Raw genomic sequence first — 13,237 nt, forward strand, 5'->3', positions numbered from 1 at the left:
GCTGGGCATCCTGCAATGGAGCTGGGCATCCTGCAGTGGAGCTAGGCATCCTGCAATGGAACTGGGCATCCTGCAATGGAGCTGGGCATCCTGCAGTGGAGCTAGGCATCCTGCAGTGGAGCTGGGCATCCTGCAATGGAGCTGGGCATCCTGCCCCAGCACTGCTTGTGTTTGCAGCTGTTCACAGGCAATTTTTTGTGTTTCCGTGGCCTCATCCTGAATTTCCACCGGTGCAGCCGCAGGGTGTGCTGTTGACTTTGGGAGTTGTTTCACCTCTGTGCTGGGGTAAAGGAAGGGACAGAGCTGGCTCGGAGAGCCTCCCCCGGGACCCTGCACCCCGCAAATGAGCTCTGCAAAGTGCTCTGCAGCAGGAGGGTGGAATTAAACTAAGTAGGTTTGTGTGTTGGCAGGTCCAGAGGGGCACAGCAGGCAGGGCAGAGGGACCTGGTGGTTATGAAAGAAGAGTTGTCTGGCTTTGAAATCCTTCCCAGGGGTTATTAACTAAAGGAGGCACCATCAGCCCGGCTGAAAGCAGGACCATGCTGGTGCCAGCACATCCCAGTGGAAGGGCTGAAGTCCATGTCTGTCTCTCTCAATATCCTTCTGGACAAACTGTCCAGCCCACAGCTGGATAACTGTGTGGGGTGATGGATGAGCAAGTGGCTCACAGGTCAGGCACAAAGGGCTGTAAAGGATGGGGTGACTGACATCAGGCTGGAGTACATCACTGGTGTGGTTCTGGAGGGCTCCTGTGCTTTTCAACACCCTCATCAACAACCTGGACACAGGACTCTAATGAATACTAGATAAATTTGCTGCTCACTAAACTGGGAGGAGCTGTTGGCTCCCTCAAAGCCAGAGAGGCCCTGCAAGGAGACCTTGACAAATCTGAGTGCTGGGCAATCACCAACTGTGTGAAGTTCAACAAAGGAAAATGAAGGATTCTGCAGCTGGGATGGGGCAACCCTGGCTGTGTGAGTAGGCTGGAGAATGAGATGCTGGAGACCAGCACCCAGGAAATAGAAATTTGAATATCAATCAGCAGTGCCTGGGCAGCCAGGAGGGACATCCCAGTCCTGGGGCCATGAGGCCCAGCATCACCAGTCAGGAAAGGGAGAGGATTGTCCTGCTCTGCTCTGGGCTGGCACAGCCTCACCTCGAGTGCTGGGGACAGCTTTGGGCACCACAATGGAAAAAGGTCATTAAACTATTAGAGAGTGTCCCAAGGAGGGCCATGAGGATGGTAAAAGGTAAAAGGCCTTGAGGAGAAACTGTATGAGAAGCAGCTGAGGTCACTCGGTCATCGTCGTCGTCTTCTTCTTCTTTTCTTCTTCTTCTTCTTTTTCTTCTTCTTTTTCTTTTTCTTCCTTTTCTTCCTTTTCTTCTTCTTCTTCTTTTTCTTCTTCTTCTTCTTCTTTTCTTCTTCTTATTTTTCTTTTTTTTCTTCTTTTTTTTTCTTTCTCTTCTTCTACTTCTTCTTCTTCTTCATTTATTATTGTTTATTATTATTATTAATACTACTACTACTGCTAATAATAATAATAATAATAATCTTGAACAACAGGACAGGAGGAACAGCTGAGGGAGCTGGAGTTGTTTAGCCTGCAGAAAAGGAGACACAAAGGTGACCTTATCACTCTCTGCATCTTCCTGAAAGGTGGTTGTGGCCAGGTGGGAGTCGAGTCAGAGTTGCTTTCTCCAGGTAGCAACTGACAGAATGAGAGGACAGCCTCAAGCTGCTCCAAGGGAAATACAGGTTGGATATTAGGAAAAATGTCTTTTACAGAAAGAATAATAAAGTACTGGAATGTTCTGCCTGGGGAGGTGGTGGAGTCACCATCCCTGGATGTGTTTAAATAAAGACTGGATGTGGCACTTGGTGTCATGGTCCAGTTGTGGTGTTAGGGCTGGGTTGGACTCGATGATCTTGGAGGTCTCTTCCAACCTGGTGATTCTGTTGAACTCTGTTGAATTCAGACTGGAGAAGGGGGGACTGAGGTAAACTGACCTTCCAGAGGCACTTCCAGGCACAAAATTGTCTTCACCAAAGCTGGCCACAGGGTTGGGCTCTGCTCCAGTGGGTAGAGTTGGCTGAACACCTCTCCAAGCTGGGGCAGCTTTAGGAGGGACCTGAGGTGGCCCACCCCACCCACCCAAGCTGGCAGAGGTCTGCTCATGCAGGGGCTGTGGGATTACAGCCACACTCCAGCCCAGGGCTCTGCACAAAGCAGCTTCAAAGAGGTCACTTGTTCTTGGAGCTGAGTGAAAAATGAAATTCCAGTGGAACTCTTCCAATCCAGCACCCACCTAAAGGGATGCACACCTGGGGGAAACAAGAGCTGCTCAGTTGATTTATTTCTACAGGATATTCCCAGCCAGCAGTCCATTACCCACCTGCCTGGACACACACCTCCCTCTGCACTGCTCAGGAGCAGCTGGGGCTGAGCAGACAGGGAAACACCTCGGTGTGCCACAGGAGAAGACAGCAGGGCAAGGAGAAACCGAGGCAGTGTTTCATGAGTGACAAACCACCATGGACTGGCATTTCTCCTGGTTCCTGCAGTGCCACTAGATGGGGTCAAGCACCCAAACCCCCAACATCAGTGGAGAGGTGCCAAGCTTGAGCCAGATCTGGAATCTTATTTTCCTTCACACTCTTATTAACCCTTTGGCTGTGTTTTGAAGAAAAAACCCTGTTGAGTCTGATTTGAATTAAAAATCCAACAGGGGAAAAAAACAAAAAAAAAGTTCCCCAGCTCATGCCTGATATTTTTTTTTTTTTTCCCATGGAGAAACTACTGGGAACATTTTCTTTTGACCTTTGAGATTTAAATGGTAGCAGAGCAGAACCAGCCAGTGGCCTTATTCCCAGCAGGATGGCTTCCCAGCTCTCCTTTTCAAATGTCACAGGATAGTGGCTTTGCTTGCAGAGTTTTAAGGAGTTCCTCTGAGAAAAATGCTTGTTTCAAAAGGGATTCTGTTTCCAGTGTCTTAATCAACATCATATTTGTAACAACTATGGAAAATCAGAGGGTTACAGAGCCTGAAGTAACTGGAAAAAAAGAAGAGAACTGATATCTTTGTCAAGGATTCTATGAAACCACTCAGTGGTATTTTCCTCAGAAAGCAAGTAAAGAATTTTGGAGTAATTTTGCTGGTTTATTCATTCTGACTGTTAAGCAGAAAATTCACTTTTTTTTTTTTTTTTTTGTCTCAAATAAATGCATTGAGTTCAAGCTTTTGGGGTCTCTACTGACCTGACTTGAGCTGCAGGACACTGAGCCACCCACAGCCATTGTTCCCCTTGTCCTGAGGTCCCCAAGGGAGAGGACAAGGCTCAGAGTGAGCTTTGGTGCCGTGGTTGTTGCATTGAAACATCAGCAGGCAGGAATCGCTTCTGTCACGTGAGCTTTTCTTTTCAGTCGCAGCAGCAGCATCTGTGGTATAAATGCCCAGATTCTAGCAAAGCCAACAGATTTTTCCAAGGCTCACCAGGCTATTTTTAACCTGAAAAACTGGATTCAGATGAAAAATAAAACACAGCATAAAAAAACAATGGCGTGATGATCCCTTTGAGGCAATGAAGTATTTTTGCATCCCGATGACTCTTTCAACACAGCAAGGCAAGCCCATGGACCCCATCCTGTGTCTGTTTGTGCTGAGGATTCAGGGGAACACCCTTTCAGCTACCAAACACCAAGGGGGTGCACAGGATGGGTGTTCATGGCAGGACAGGGACACCTCTGGGGGCTGCTCTGTGCCACATCCTTGCACAGCAAGGCACAGGAATGTTTTTGTGGGATCAAGGCCATTTTTTTAACACTGGCAGAACTCTGTGGGTGTGGGAGGGTAAAAGGTGGCACTGAGTGTGGCCAGGTCTTGACTAGCTTTGGCTTTCTCACTTTAGCTGGCCCTGGTGAACTCGAGGTGGCTGCTTGTTCTTGCTGTAAAGTAGCACAAAATGAACAGCAGGTTCCTTGGGCTCTGTCACGTTGCAGCAAATAAACATTTTAAGGAGTAAAAATGGCTTAAACCCATGCTTTTAAAAACATGAAAGACAATGTCACACATGGGCCTCTCTCTCCTTTACTCTCCTTTCTCCTTCCTCCCCAGTGGGGGCTCCTCAGAGCATTTTGGGGACCAAACCATAATCCCAGCACAGCTCTGTAATTCCAGCACAGCTCCAAAATTCTTCCATCCCCGTCACCCAGCAAGGCTTGTTTACTGCTGTTTATCTTTGTGAAGTCACACTCAGTGTATTATATTTATTACAGTTTATGTTCACACTGGCCCAGACAAAGTATAAGTTTAACACTCTCAGTCTAACACTTTTCTCATAGGTAACTCTGGCGTTACCTCTGGGTTCACACCAGCCAAATATAGCTTATTCTCCCCATATACAACTCTTCTGGCTCCTCACAAACAAAACAAAATCATTCTGTTTCTAGAGCTGGTGCCTTAAGTTTTAGCTTTCATATTTTCCAGATTCTGGACTGCATTAGAATGCAACTCTGAACTTCATATAAAGTGTCAGCAAGTTCTCTTCACAGTTTAGTCAGACAAAACAATCCTTTTCCAGCCTGAGAACCAAGAACACCGTTGCAGCTTCAGGCCCAAAAAGTATAAACAGTGAATTGAGGAGAGCAGTCTGGGAGGATGGGGCTTGGTAACCTGAAGTTGTAATTGGACAATTAACCCAAACATGTAAATGGACCAGAACTTATAAAAATATGAAAATGTGTGACCCATCTTCCATCTTGGGTGGAGCCATGGCTGTGCTCTTGTGCTGCCCAAGGTGTTTGCTTTGAAGGTCTTTTAATGAATCCCTACTCTATTCCTTTAACACTGTCCAGCCCCTGTTCCAGGTAGCCTCTCAAGGCATCAGAACCTTCCTCAAGAACTTGTTTATATGGATTCAAGTCAGCCTTTTGCTGGTCTCTCCTCAAACCTCTTTCCTCATTCTGTTAATTAACATTTTCCTTCTAACAGTCCTCTATTACCAGTTCCAAAGTCAGATTTTAATCGTGTGAGCAGCTTGGAAACAAGCAACTTCACTCACAACTACTGAGAACATTTGGTGCTAAAACATCCCTATAATCCAGTTTACAAAACATTTCAAGCCTCATGCAGGGTGTGCTGCAGGGTTAACTGCACTTTGTACTCCATTAGCAGCAAATGCCTGCCCTTCTTGTGTTAAGAAAAGCCAGAATATAGATATTTGTGTTGTTTGTTAAAGGTTGAAATACTTTTATGAAATGTTTTTATTTCTGCTGCAGAAGATAGGAAACTTTCAGCCTGGCCCCTCACAATCAGCCTTGCAGGTTCCTGGTTGTGTTCTGCCATTAATAATTATGACAAATGGAATATTTGCAATATGTCCCTTAGTATAGCCAGTAGGTTGCACAAGTATCTCTTGAATGTAATCTCCCTTTTTCTATGAGCCCTAATGACTCTAAAAGTTACTGAGATCCTTCTTTGCTCATAGTGAAAGAGCCATCCTCTGTCGTGCTGCCCCTCTCAGTGAACAATCTGCCAGACTGTCCTGGGCTCACACATCCATGAGTGCATCACAGACATTCTTCTTTCCTAAAAAGAGGAAAATCTCTTTTCCCACATCTTTCAGGGATGTTACAGGGGTGGGAATAGTGACTTACCACATGCCTCAGGATCCTGGTACGTCAGCTCTGTCTGGCAGCTCTGTTTCTTCATTTAGGGCAATTTGTATGATCAGGGAGCTGAGGGATTCACCCCAGTTAACCACAGGCATCCCAAAGTGAGTGATGGCTGCTGCAGGAGTCATGCAGCTCCCCTGCAGTCAGTGGCATCTCCAGGGGATGATTCATCCCATCCAAAGGGCATTCTGGAGACATGAGGGCCAATTTGGAGAGCATCCTCCTTCCCTGCCAGCAACAGAGGGCACCTGGCAGCGACACTCGAGAGCTGCCGAGCCCGTGGATGGTTAAAATTATGTCAGACGAACCCCACACATACATTTTGTGTTGAAATGAACATTCTCAAGCCACATCCCTGCCCAGAACTGTGTGAATCAGCAGCATTATGGAGCTGGGGCTTTTGGGATAAAATATCTGCCACACTTCTCCTCTCTCAGTGTTTGAAGAGCTCAGGGGAGTTTTCATTTTTGCTCAGACCCTCAGCTGAGGGCTCTCGTGTTTTGTCTTCCACACATGGACATGCACTGCTTTTCTGTTCTTCTCTTCTGCTCTCAGAGAAGCTCCCACTGTATCAAACAGATGGCAAATCTGGCAGACTATTTTTAATGCTGCCTAACATTCAAAGCTCAGATAAATGAGTGGTTTTCTGAATATCAGCTGTTAATTAGTGTGAGAAATAAAAAGGAGACAGAAAGATTGGGTATAGTTGGGCTGGTGCTATGTTTGTATCTTTGTTTGTAAAGAATTTAAATTATTTTTAAATTTAAAGATATTAAGACTGTATGAAATTAAATAAAATTAAATATTATATGTTTAAATATTAAGAATTTAAAGTATTTTAAGAATGAGAAAGCTGGAACGGTTTTTAATATGGGATTTTAGGTAAAGCTTCTTTTGGATATTGGGGATTACAACAGAGAGGACATTTATGGATATTTTTGAGGAAGACCTATTTGCTTACATGTCAAGAAATATAAATTCCTTCTGGTGATTCCTACAGAAGGAAACCTAAAATTTCTGGATCAGTCTTCATTTTGTTATTGACAACAAACACCTCTGGAAAGACAGGGAAAATCCCAATGAAAAATTTCACATGAACCTTCTGCCTCACCAGCTCAGAAATCCTCCATGAAAGCTGCTCTTACAGAAGCAGCAGCAATTTTCACAGTCCATGAGAGATACATAACTGAGTTTTACTAGAATCTTTTCTGACATGGTATTCCCCATCCTCATTTGTGAAAGATTGTCATTTAGATTGTTTAAACTGCAATTTCAGCCCTGACTCTGAACATTGCTCACTGAGCTGAATGAAGGCCATGAACAAGTGCTAAAGTATTAAAGACAGCAGGTTGAAACCAGAGGAAAGGAAGTAGAACTGGAAATTAAGGGTACACTGGCTTAAAAAATATTTTACATTACTTATTTGGGAATGTTACTAGGGAAAAATAAAAATAATCAAATAGAAGTTAAATTCTTGGAAGAATACCCAATTACAGACAGCAGATTAGAACAGGATAATGTTCTGGATGGAGTTTGCTGTTTACAGAGAGGATTAGCTGTTCTGAGGATCAAATATAGAACAGAAATTGGATTTGTAAGCCGTGTTTTTACCTATTCCATCTGAAGGCAAAATATAATGTGATTAGTTGTAAACTGGTAAGCTGCAGAGTCTGTGCACAATGGTCCTTTAGGAAAATTTCCATCACAGTCCTTAATCTGAACTCCTCTCCAAGTGGGAAAGCCAGCACCAGGGCTCTTAATCCCTGCTCTTCCCAAGAGGGGTTTCTTAATCCTTGTCCTACACCAGAGGTGGATACTGTGGATTAAGAGACAACGGCTCCTAATTTCAGAATAAAATGTCTCAAAAAATACAGAACTGTTTCCAGGAAAGAAACCAGTCCCACAAAACTGAGGGCCAGGCCAGGAACCAGGCATCCCCATTCAACCACACTGTCCTACTTTGCAGTCCCTGCACACCTCATCAAAAAGTTATTTCCACTCCAAAAAACCTCAGTTATTATTTATTCTGCTTTCCCCCAATTTGCATCACGTTGCTTTCCAGGGCAGACAGAACATTTCCCACTTAAATTGAATGGCTGCTCTGTGATCTTGATGGAAACTCCTTGACACAAGCAAGTTAAACATTCAGAGAAGGCTGCTTTTCCTGTCCTCTTTTCTACAAGTGGTAGAATTATAGAATTGGGTTGGCAGGAACCCTTAAGGGTCTAGTTTAACCCCCTGCAATGAGCAGGGACATTTTCAAATTGGTCAGGTTCCTCAGAGACCCATCCAACCTGGCCTGGAGTGTTCCCAGGGATGGGCCATCCACCATCTCAGAGGTTTTGATAACAACAGCAAGGACAGAAACATGAAATCATGTCAGCTCTCAGGGGGTAAAAAACACCTGTTTGCAGATGCTGCATGACTTTTCAGGAATACAGCCTTTTCCACCTGGCACAAATCCAAGGGAAATGCGGTTAACAGGGTTTATATGTGGTTGATTTTCTTCTTGGCAATTAGTCATCAATCTGCAAGCTGAGGCAGAGGCCTCTGTTTCCCTTTGCCACGTGGTTTGTCGCTGCTGTGGCTTTGCTCAGACATGATTTCAGTTCTGCCTTTGCTTTCAGAAATTGAGTGTCTTGTGTTGACGGGTCTTGCAAGAGACTTTCATGCCACCAGGGAATAACAGAGACCCTGTATCCTCTTTTTATGCATCCCTAGAGGTTCATCCTTGGATTTTTTGGGCTGACTTGCATGACTATGCCCTTTTAAAATGTGTATTATGAGGAAACCTGGAATTGCATTACAGAAAACCCTATACCTGCAAACCTTAACCTACTACCCCAGCTCTTGGAACTGCTGTGGTCTCCCAACCTTGGCCCCTGCTATGCAGGATCTCAATCTTCCCCTAAGCAAGGATATCTTCCAGCACCAGGCATTAATGCAGGGAATGAAGTGCTGGGAGACACATCTCAGCAGTGGTTCCTCATCCACAGGGACCTAAGCAAGGTGACTGTGGGTCAGAGACAGCAGAGACAGGTCTGAAGGGAGCTGAAATTTGTGGCTCAGACCCCCAGACAATGCCAGAAATGTATGATTGTGGAGACCCAGGCTGAGCAGCAAAGGTTTTGGGACACAAGCAGGGACATCTCCACAGGGCTGAGATGTTCTGTCCTGCAGCCAGTGCCTGTCCTCAGAGCTGCAGGTCAACCTCTGCAGGTCACGGGAGAACCCACGTGCCACGAAATGTGGCCACCAGCCAAGTGTCCCCACAGTGCCTTGCTGCTGCTGCTGTCCCCACAGTGATAATGGACTCCAGGCAAATAGGATTCCTATTCTGTGCTGGAGCCATCAATAGTACCCAGTGCTGCCCTCCCATCCTCTGAAACACATTCCAATTGTGTTCCATCAGCACAACTGGCATCGACTCTGCTGGGAACCTGCCGACAATAACAGGAACAATTGCACATTGCTGCAGAACATCTGAGGCTGGCTGCTGTCTTTTAGAGCAGAAGGGAGATGCTCAGAAATGCTCAGCAGGCATCAAAAGAGGGAAACTTTAATAGCATGTGCTTTTTGATTAAAAAAGCCAACCAGCTGAGGACAAGCATCCTGAGATGAGTACGAAACTGCAGTGGGTGATTCACAAATCCAGTTTTAGCAAACCTGAGTAAAAATGCCAAGTATGGAAAACTGAAAAGCATGTTTGGAGGTAGCTCATGATCTAGTATCACAGCCTTTGTTTCGCTTCCCACTCTTTCACTACTGCATGGAGTAAAAAGAAATGTTCAAATTCATCCTCAGTGCGTTAAAAGCTCCTACTGCTTTCTATGAGTCAGGCCAACTTTCTTACCTTTAATGTTCTCTAATAATTGTTTTATCTTTTCCTCTCTTGTCTGTCCTGATCAATAATAATTGATTTCCAGAATAAGAAACCTCAATGCCTGCAATAGCACTCCTGGCACATCACAAGCCTTCAGCCTCTGTTCAGCCACAATTAACATCATCTGCCCAGTTACTGCATGTACCAGCTGTTGTGCTCTCCAATATTCTGCCAGCCAATTTTAGCACTTATCAGTCTGTCAGGATGCTGGGTTCAGCTAGGAGCAGGATTTCAGCCCTATCTGAACTCCATTGGCTATGGTTTATTGCTTTGATTGCTTCTGTGCTTTAATAACCAAGGGTCAATCACTGGGCAACAGAGACTTTCAAAACACACCCATTTCCCGAGCAGCAGTTACTCCTTGCCTCAGCAATCAAGTTTTGTGAAGATATTGCCTGAAGTAATTTCATCTGGGGCAGAACACAGGGCAGGTGGCTGTGAGAGGAGGTGTGGGTCACACCTACATCCTGAAGTGACCACTGTGGTCCTCTTCTCTGCCACAGAACACCTGATGCTCTGCTCCAGAGTAAGGAGGCTCCTCACCACCAGTGGGAACTGGAGGTTGGAGCTTTGCTGGAGTGTCTGTGCAGCACCAGGACAAACCAGCCTGGCCTGGCCTTGCTGTGCTGTCCAGACTGTCCTGATGCTCCAGGCTGGCCTGCCCCGACCTCTGAGCTCCTCCTGGGATCTCCCATGGCTTCCCCATTTCCAGTGGGACAGGTCTGGGTGGGCTGACACCTCCAGGTGAAGGATCTGCAGTCTGAAAGGCGGCTTGGAGGAGGTGCAGGGGAGCCCTGTCACACCAGTGCCATGGCAATTTAGGAATTCAAACACTTGAAAGTCAAGGCTGACAAAGTGAGGCTGCAGGCTTAATTACCTCCTGGCACCTACACCTTTCAGAGGAGTCTTTAAGTAGATGATGATTTGTTATTTTTCCAGTGTGGTCCTCACCTCACTGAACACACAGGGCCTGCTCAATCCGGGCAGGGTAGCTGCAGCCCCCTGTCTCCTCCCAGCTGTCATCCCAGTGACACATTCCTTATTTCCTGGGTCACCAGCCTCCAGGCTGGTCTGTGAGCATGCATATCCCTCTTGCCTGTGATGGGTGGCAACAGAAACCATCCCTGAGAACATGGAGTGGTTGTGAGGGGCAGAAAATCGCATTTCCAGCACTCACAAGGAAAGGAGAATTTTGACCTTGATGTCTTTGTTCATCTGCAAAATGCAGGTTTCTTGTTCCTCCTGAGTTTTGCCATTAGGTCAATCTCCACAGATGCCTTTGAGCTGCTGCATCCCAAACCCAGAGGCTCTGTGGCTCTTTCCTGTGGGATGTGAGAGGAGAGCAGGAGACCTGCCCCTCTCCACATCACTGCTCCCCCACTGCCAGCCCCTGCAGCTGCCCCATCAACACCAGCAGCCTCTGCACAAACCATTCCCACTGCTTGCTGCTCCTCCTGGCTTTTAGAAGGAGAGTCTGGCTGCAAAGAGGCACTTAAATTCTACAGCAGGTTCAGAGCCTCCACCACAGTCACTCAGTCACTGAGAAAAGGGGCAAAACACTGGCAGAAGCATTCAAACCCGATCCTTTATTCTCATGTCTACACTTTCTTTTTATTCCACCCACACTTCTTTTTTTCACTGGCAGTGCAGATACTTTTCAATGGCTATGTTTCTCCCAGTAAGTCCACTAAGAGCAAGATTTTGATTTAGAGCACTGGAAGATTTGATATTGTACCCAACAGAGAAGATGTGGGTTTGGATTGGAAGCACCCTCAGGGACCTCAGTCACAAGGACAGACATCCTATAAATACACATTTAATGAAATGGGACACTCCTCATGCAGAGTGCTGCTGTTGAATTCTTGGGTGTTTTTCTTTCAGAGGCAGTGTGCTGTCTCTGAGTCCAGCAAGACATTGAATTAGGATTCCTGGGTTCCATTTCTGGCCTGCCACTCACCCATGATAAGATACAGGGCAAGTAATTTAACATAAACAAGCTTCAGATTACAGAGTTTAAATATTGCACAGGGTCATAGTGAGACTGATGGGAAGTACTATAATGACATTATTAAAATGTTTTCTAACTGCAGAAGGAGCTGTGAGGACCATGACCCACAAGTCCTGATGGACACAGGAGTGAGTCTTGGGGAAAATTGTGGCATGGGATTGTGTCACTGAAGGCACAGGAACAGCAGGAATAGAAAAATGGGATTGGGGGATGTGCTGCTCAGTCTTCTCTGCATTAGGGCTGCCTGGTGTGTTGTGGAAGGGTAGGGGGATGAAGAGATGTTTGGGGAGATGGGAAGGTAATACTGGCAAATTTTTTAATTCCAGGTCTGGCTTCTGACGTAACAACAGGAACATCTGACAGTCAGTAGGAATTTTGGCACAAGCTCTGCTCACTTTAAACCTAGTATAAACTGATATAGTCCAAAAAGCAGTGTCCTTTTACACCATCCCAGGACCTGCCCAAGTCTGGGCAGTTTTCTTCCTAAATCCAGGCTCTTACACTCTTAAATTTACAGCTGTTATCATCCCACAGCAACACTGCATTTTGAGAAACCCCGTGCTCTCAGCTCACACACGTCATTGTTCCACTTCTGAACAGCACTTGGGTCTCCAGAGCTTGCTTGCTTTATCAAAAAAAGACACAGGTATTACACAGGAGTAGTGAAATATTTCAGCTCACAAATCAAAATTGAAATCATAGACTGTGCCTTAAAATTAGCCCTGTGCTTGCCTGAACAGGATTCATATCTCACTGGGAACTAACCATCTTTTCTCTGTTTCTTCATTTTTTTTTTCTCCTCTGCTGTTGTTTCCTTTGTAAGGTGATCTTCAGTAAATACTGCAATTCCAAAGATATTATGGACCTTTTCTGCATTGCAACAGGGTTACCAAGGTAGGTCTGTCATTTGTGACATTCACTTCACTTTTGTTTCTTTCCTTTGGGAACAATTTAAACACAGGCCCCAGATGATTTATTTAGCTGCTATTCAGGCTTGTCTCTTGTTGCAGTCTGCTGGAAGAAGGAAGTGGGGCAATCAAGAGCTGGAAAAGTGTGGAGGCAGGGAATTGAGCCACCTCGGTGCTGGCTGCACACGAGGAGCAGAGTGGAATAGAGTAGAACAGAGGAGAAATAATCTAAAATAAAAGCAAAGTGAAGAAGCCCAGCCCTGAGTACACACAGGCTGGGCACACCTACCACTTGTATCTCAGTACTACATTTTTGCCTATATTGAGTGAAATGCAGCCACATGTTTAGAACCTGTTTTTCAGGGGGAAAAATGGGACCAACAAGAAGTATTGCACTAGGTAATAAGCTTTCTTTTTAGGTGTTTTAAAATCTAATCCCAGGTATGGGATAGTCAAACACAAAGCATCCCAGCTGAATCATTTTATACAGCATAAATATCTGGAAATAACAAATCTATTGCCCAGGCCATGCATTTCATAACTTACATTGTCTTGTGAAGTCCCTGTATCCCTCCTGCTGTAATTTTCCATTTGGGGAAAATCCAAATAGGATTTGTTCGCTTCAACCTCAAGAGCAGTATCCAGCTGAAACCTCAGTGTAGAGAGGGGTCCAGAGTCATGGGTGGGTGTGTGGGAGAGGCTGGGATGTGGTGGAGAGTGGCATGGTTTAACATCCATCCATCCATCCATCATCCATCCATCCATC

The 13,237-nt window shown here is 45.5% G+C and overlaps 1 protein-coding gene across 1 annotated transcript in view; it reads left to right on the forward strand.

Moving 5' to 3' along the window:
• Positions 1–13,237, forward strand: part of PDE9A (phosphodiesterase 9A) — a 50,127-nt gene that overhangs the window by 2,413 nt on the left and 34,477 nt on the right. Inside the window, exon 2 of the mRNA XM_015647177.3 lies at positions 12,387–12,457. Coding sequence (XP_015502663.1) covers positions 12,387–12,457 — 71 coding nt within the window. The remainder of the gene's footprint in view (positions 1–12,386; positions 12,458–13,237) is intronic.

This window comes from Parus major, chromosome 1, assembly GCF_001522545.3.
Source record: "Parus major isolate Abel chromosome 1, Parus_major1.1, whole genome shotgun sequence".
Classification (NCBI taxonomy): Eukaryota; Metazoa; Chordata; class Aves; order Passeriformes; family Paridae; genus Parus; species Parus major.